Source organism: Olea europaea, chromosome 18 (assembly GCF_002742605.1).
Source record: "Olea europaea var. sylvestris chromosome 18, O_europaea_v1, whole genome shotgun sequence".
Classification (NCBI taxonomy): Eukaryota; Viridiplantae; Streptophyta; class Magnoliopsida; order Lamiales; family Oleaceae; genus Olea; species Olea europaea.
Genome location: NC_036254.1, coordinates 31,080,909 through 31,087,493, shown reverse-complemented (window position 1 = coordinate 31,087,493; position 6,585 = coordinate 31,080,909). Strand labels below are relative to the sequence as shown.

Genomic DNA, 6,585 nt, shown 5'->3' with positions numbered 1-6,585 from the left:
CTTGCTAGCTAAGAAAGCACACAAAGTCAAAAACATTGCTCGAAGTATATATTGAAAGATTTTTCATGAGAACCTATTTTCATCAAAGATTGTTACATTATAATCTATAGTTATTTTTGTGGTTCGTGATTTGTATCTTCAGTGTACAAGCCAATTCTATTCATCCAAATCAAGTTAAATGTGAACTTGTTAGGCAAATGTTAATTTTTTATTAATTGATGATCCATACTCATGAGAGTAAAGAACACCTAAACAAAATTGAAACTACAATATACATTAAATTAAATGCAAACCATATGATGCATGTTCGTGTTATTATTAAACGGAGGATCCATATTCATGAAGTTAAAGAACCAACAAACATGACTAAAACTACAATGTTGATACACTCCTATATATGCAAATTATCTATTATGCTGATACAAAACAATGTTGATACACTTCTATATATGCAAATTATCTATTATGCTGATACAAAACAATGTTGATACACTTCTATATATGCTCGACGCAAATTATCTATTATGCTTGATGCAAAATCGCGAATTATTTATGAAATGTATCTAGTGATCAAATCAAACATGCCCTAAAAGTTGTTCCATGCACCATGTTTAATGTAGGTGATCCCTAGATCACTAATCCAACAATAAAAGGGAAAAATAATAATCACAAAACATTGGGAACTTGCAAGAATATCAGAAGGGCTCCCAAGAAATGCCTTAATCTTTCATGGTGTTGAAAAACTATATGGATAAATTGTTACAAAACGTCTATATTTTTTGCCTTGTTGCATTTATTGTTTCGTTTTTTACTTTTATACCATCAAATCAACCATTCTTTGTGCAAATCACCACTGACGACTTATTCTGTTAATTTTCCGTGCAATCCACTCATGTGATTTGTTCAAGGATAATTGGTCAAATATTAATTGATCATCTTTTCTTGGAAATTCGAAGTTAGACACACTGAAGCCAAAAATCGAGATTCATTACTCAACACAAATCTTGAGTTCAAGATGACATCAAATTTGTCCATAAGAGTTAGTAGGTCAGATCTCGAATTGTTGGACAATCTTTGAGTTTGCTATGCAAAAGTCGAGCATATTGAACAGATATTGAGTTTCCTGTGCAAATCTTGAGTTATTTGACAATCTTGAGTTTGCTTGGAATGAGACGTCACGGATAATTTGTAAAAAGAATGACCAATCTAAGGGTCAAAACATTAAAGTAAAATAATATAAACGATTTGCACAGTAGGAACAATCGATAAAATTGTTTGTGCCAATTACCCAAACTATAACATCATAACCCATGGCATTTACAATACAACTCTATAGAGGCCATAGAACCAGCATCTCATCCACTGATGCCTCTCCTATAAACCATATGCAGTCTAATCTTGTACATTACCAAAATCTCATACCTAGTTGTTCCATTAAACCCTAGCAAGAGTACTACTCTGAAATTACAAAACCAAAAACAAACCCTTTTATCCTTCACGTTTTTATAATTTTTCCTTTTTTTTTTTCTGGGTTCAATTGAGACCTTTTCCTATTGTGGATGTAGAAATAGCGAGATCCGGCCAAGCAAAGCAATCACCTTCGGCCGCCTCATTCATCTGCCACGTGTCGCAACTAGGTGAACCATCAGTCGCGATGGCGCCACCATGTTCGCCGCCGACTGCCTCCATGGGCCAGTCCAAAACACCAAGCCCATAACTCAAATTCGGCCCAGGTTCATTTACATTCAAAGGCAAAATCCCACAATCCATACCCATTTGCCCTCTAAACCAAGAACTCAAGCACTCTGTCTCTGGAAGAACAGAATCGTTCAAGTTCATTAAAGAACCCGACCCCGAACCTGTACCCACGGAAACCCCGTTCACCTCAACAGGGTTTTCAGCTCGAGTCGTTACATTAGTAACCAAGCTGCTTGTGGTAGTGATATGGACGGCGGCGGTGGAGATGGCGTGGGAGCGCTTGTGGGAGGAGGCTGATTTCCGGGTACCACCGCCGACGGGGACGTTGCGCAACGAGCCACCACGCGTCCAATATCGGCGGCAGGACTTGCAAAAGTGGCGGGGCTGTGACCGATTGTAGTTGTTGTAGTAGCAGAACTTCGTGTTGGTTGACTCGCAGCGGGGGCAAGCGCAAGCCAGTTGTTCCGGCTCCGGTGCCGATGTCCCAAGCCTTGCCATCCTCCACTCGCTGGATTCTGATGTCGTTCGTGGGTGTGTTACGTGGGAGGTTGGCGTTTCCGGTGAGGTGGATGTGCTGAGGAAGGTTTCCATGAAGAAAGAAGCAAAGATTTTGAGAGAGAGTGGTTTAAGGATGTTTTTACATGTGGATTTATATAAAGGTTGAGAGAGAGAATAATTGGGATTTTGTTTATAAAATAAAATTAAAAAATAAATTTTTAATATTTCCTTGCACATTAAAAGGGTTATTGTACAGTTTCTTCTCAACCTCTGGCTTTAGTAGTGTTTGTCCTCGGAGCTTGTTTGGTATAAATTAAAATCTGATTTTAATTTAAATTAAAATCAAACAATGAATATTAATTATATTTTTCATGGATTTCGCAATCTTTCAATCACACATTTTAAAAACTTCTATCACAATCTATTAAAAATTTAATTTTAATCCCAACCAAACACCCTCTAAAAACCTTTATTCTCCAATATTTCCATTCTAATTCTTTCAATAATCCGCTCAACTCGTCGATACTGAGTATTGTCACAAGGAAAAATGTTAAATTTGATGAAGAAACATAAATAATGATAGTGCAAATTGTAGTGCAAATAAAAAAAAATCCCCCGAATAAGCTTCACGACCAGGCTGAAAAAATGATTTCGAATAACTTTTAAAACATGTTCATAATCATCATTTTTTTCCAACCATTTTCGTGTTTCCTACATTATATAATAAATTAATCCCAACAGAGAAAAAAATAATGGCTTTTGCCCTTTGTACAAAATAGAGGCTATAGAAGTTCACTAGATTACTCAAATGGTGGGCTCCATGTGGATAATAAATCTCATATTGTGTGTTGTCTGACCAAATTTCATGCAAATGCTTATGTAAGTGTAGCATCTCTCAAAAATAATGAAAGAGTATTAGGTGTATGTGATTATGATTTATGATATGAGTTGATGGTGGTCATGTTTTAAGGTCAAGATTGTGATGATAACTTTAAATGGAAGGATTATAGTCTTAGTCCCCATTTTATAGATATTGTAATAATTTAGTCTCAAATCTTTAAACAAAATATTTTAATCCTTAAATTAGCATGTGCAAGGACGTAAGAGTGTCCTAGAATTCTACTTTTCTCCTTATGGGTCAATTTTTTTCGTGCTCTCTCGATTTTCTTTTGGATTTTTTTTTTCATTCTATTTAGAAGAATCTCATTTGTAAATGAGCGTTAAAAATCTAAAAATCCAACAATGGTGACCACATAGCCAAAAATAAAGCAAGCCACTAGTGAATTGGATTTTTGAAGTTCTCCAATTAAGTACCCATGACTTCTCCGAATGTGTTCGACCTTTTTTTTTTCTTTTTAGTACTATTTCAACTAGAAGTTGGTGTCAACAAGAGCACTGATGAGATGGATGACAAAAATTAAATTCTTAAAGATTTTGTGACTAATGCTGGTGTGATGGAAGAGATATAAAGGTTGAAAGTATAATGACTATTTAAAAATATTTAAAACTCGATGATGGAAGAAAAAAAATACCCTTGAAACTTGAAAATACAATTAAATTTTGGTTGAGAACTAAATAAATCCGATTCAAATAAGTTAATGACCCCTTTGCAATTTTTTCCAATTAGAGAGAGATTATCGCTTTTCGTGTCCGTAGTCTTGGCCATGAAGTTAGCATAGAGAGAAAAGACATTCTGGGATTTTGTGTCTCCAGTCTTGGCCCACGAAGATAAACAAAGAGAGAGGAGAGAGAATTGTGGTATTATTGGAACGAGCGACAAGATGATTTGATGTCGGGCAGCGTGGGTAGCAATTATTTGACTATTCTCTTCTGACCGCCGGATTTCTCGTTTGAATAAAATTAATTATTTATTTATGCCATATGCACATAACTTGATTAATTCCTATTTTTTCTTCATTAAAATAAAAAATACGATCGTTATTCATCACAACAAGTCATCAAATTTGAATTTCTATCTCTTATGTGGAGCCCATAACGATTATATTTTTCATTCTCATTTTTACATTAATGTGTACCAAACTGACTTTACATATAAGTTCACTATACTTCCTTGCATTATCATGTACAAGTAATTTTGTTGTCGACTTGTCGCATTAGGTGCCCTTAATGGGTCGAACAATCCTTCTTCTTGTTTCTTCTCAAATTAAAAAATAAAAAAATAAAATAAATTCTTATTTGATGTAGATTAAAATCAAATTCTTAATAAAATTTGATTAAAGTTAATTAAATGTGTATTGTAAAATTGTGAAATATATGTTCAGAATTAGTAATTGATGTTAAAATTTGAACTCAAACCAAACAAGGTTATGGCGTTAAGCTCTGTTTGTCTAAAATTATTAGTAGCTTTTTGTCAAAACCAGACCAACATACTGAGTTTGAGTGTCTTACAATTTTCTACCCCTACGATGCGTACATGGGTTAAGTAGCACAGAGGGAAGCAATGGCAGAACAGAGACTAGGTGGGTAAAATGGCAGAGGATTATAGGACACGTGTCAACTGAAGAGCGCCTTTAAATGAGGCACGCGCGGCCAGTGGCTAAGTGAAGTCACTTATCTGTCTACGTGAGAATCTCTGTTTCCCTTTTATGGCTCTTTTGATTGATTATTTTTTGATTGGTAAAATATAAATTCAATTGATCACTACTCGTTTAGCCCCCATTTGGCTCTCAATTTGGAGAAATGAAAATGGATGGAATAATATTTTTTTGAAAAATGAGTGATTGAAAAAGAAAGAAAAATTTTCGATTTACGTATAATATTATTTTATGAAAAATTATGTGATTGAAAATAGGAGAGAGAAAAATGAAATATAATGGAATTAAAACTAATTGGAGCCAATCGGGAGCTTACAAATACATCGAGCATCCTCGATATATCAAAAATTAAAAATGTAAAAACAACAAAAGATCTATCAACCCAAAACTAGAGACTCAAAAGAATCAAAACATTATGATACGAATAGTACATAACTTTATATACATGTGTTTTAATTCGTCTCACAATGCTATCAATACATTTTTTGAGATCCTCAATCATCATTCTATTTCGTGCCATCCAAATTTGGTAAACCATGTAGGTAAATGCAATTCTTTTGACTTTAGATTGTCAAGATGTGCTTCGAGTTTCTTTCTTCATCCACAGCAATGCACTAAGTATTGTTGTCACTGTCCTCTTCATTTCCAGCCAACCTTTGATTTGTCCTCAAATGATTGAAGTCAAAAAACATTGAAAAATAAAAGTGCTTCCCTATTTCTATGTGAATCACAAAAGACACATCCTATAGATGTTTAGATACATCAACTTATCATTTGTTAGAAGCTTTAATTACACGAAAAATACTTCTTGCCCAGGCTCAAAGCCAGCACTCCAAATCTCCTTGGTCCAGCACATGTTCTCCCCTTTCAGCTTAAAAAATTGTGTATGCACTGTCCATGCAAAATCGGCCAGAAGCTATCCAGCTGAACAGCCTATCAACAGCAGCATGGTCAACGAGTTCCAACCCTCTAAGCTGATTTCGAATGTCCAACAGCTTCTTGATCAACGAAGAGTGATCTTTCCTTGCTATAGACTCCCAAATACGAGTCCTATTTCAATTGATTATTAGTATTATTTCATATCGTTTGTGTTTGGTGGGGATTAAAATTTAGAATCTTAATTTGATTAAAGTTAATAAAATATATAGTTAAAAAGATATGAATCTCATAAAATATATAATTAAAATTAATTATTAACTTTAATTTAAAATATAAGTTGATTTCAAATACATTGTTAATTATGTTCTTCGTAATGCTTGAAAGGGACATGGAATACTTAAAATCATATACATCATGTTTAAACTGAAGAGGTTGTAGCCAAAATTCAGAAAGCTGATAAATGTGCAAATGCTTAACCATGATTACCAAACAGGCTGATTCGAGCTCGCAAGCATGCACACAATGGCGGATTCAGGAAAAAATTCAACACGGGCTAATACGTATAAAAAAAAATATTTTACTTAATATTTTTTTTTTAATGGACATTTGGATTGAAGGGACGGGCTGTAGCATTGCTGTGCTACAGCCCGTCCCTAGATCCGCCCATGCATGCACATCGATAAAAGCTAAAGGCAAGACACAAAAATATAAGCTTGAAGTGTATAGGGGAAGCAACCCTTTAAAGTAAAGCTTAAAAAATGAGAGCTTAACCTACGGTACAGATTTGACTCGAGTGATGAAAGATATACTTGGAAAGATCAAAAAATGAAGAGTTGTTTGATTACTAATAGCTGTATATGAATAACTACTTCACTACCTTCATCAATTTCTTGTTTCTTGGCTCTATAATGACTAGCACAAGACGAACTATGAAGATTAGTATGCGTTAGCCCCA

General features: G+C 34.5%; 1 protein-coding gene across 1 annotated transcript; it reads right to left on the bottom strand.

Moving 5' to 3' along the window:
* Nucleotides 1-1,257: 1,257 nt before the first annotated feature.
* Nucleotides 1,258-2,362, bottom strand: LOC111368149 (dof zinc finger protein DOF1.6-like). Its single transcript, XM_022989378.1, has one exon. The coding sequence runs from the start codon at nucleotides 2,287-2,289 to the stop codon at nucleotides 1,534-1,536; it is 756 nt and encodes a 251-aa protein (XP_022845146.1). The 5' UTR covers nucleotides 2,290-2,362; the 3' UTR covers nucleotides 1,258-1,533.
* Nucleotides 2,363-6,585: the final 4,223 nt, after the last annotated feature.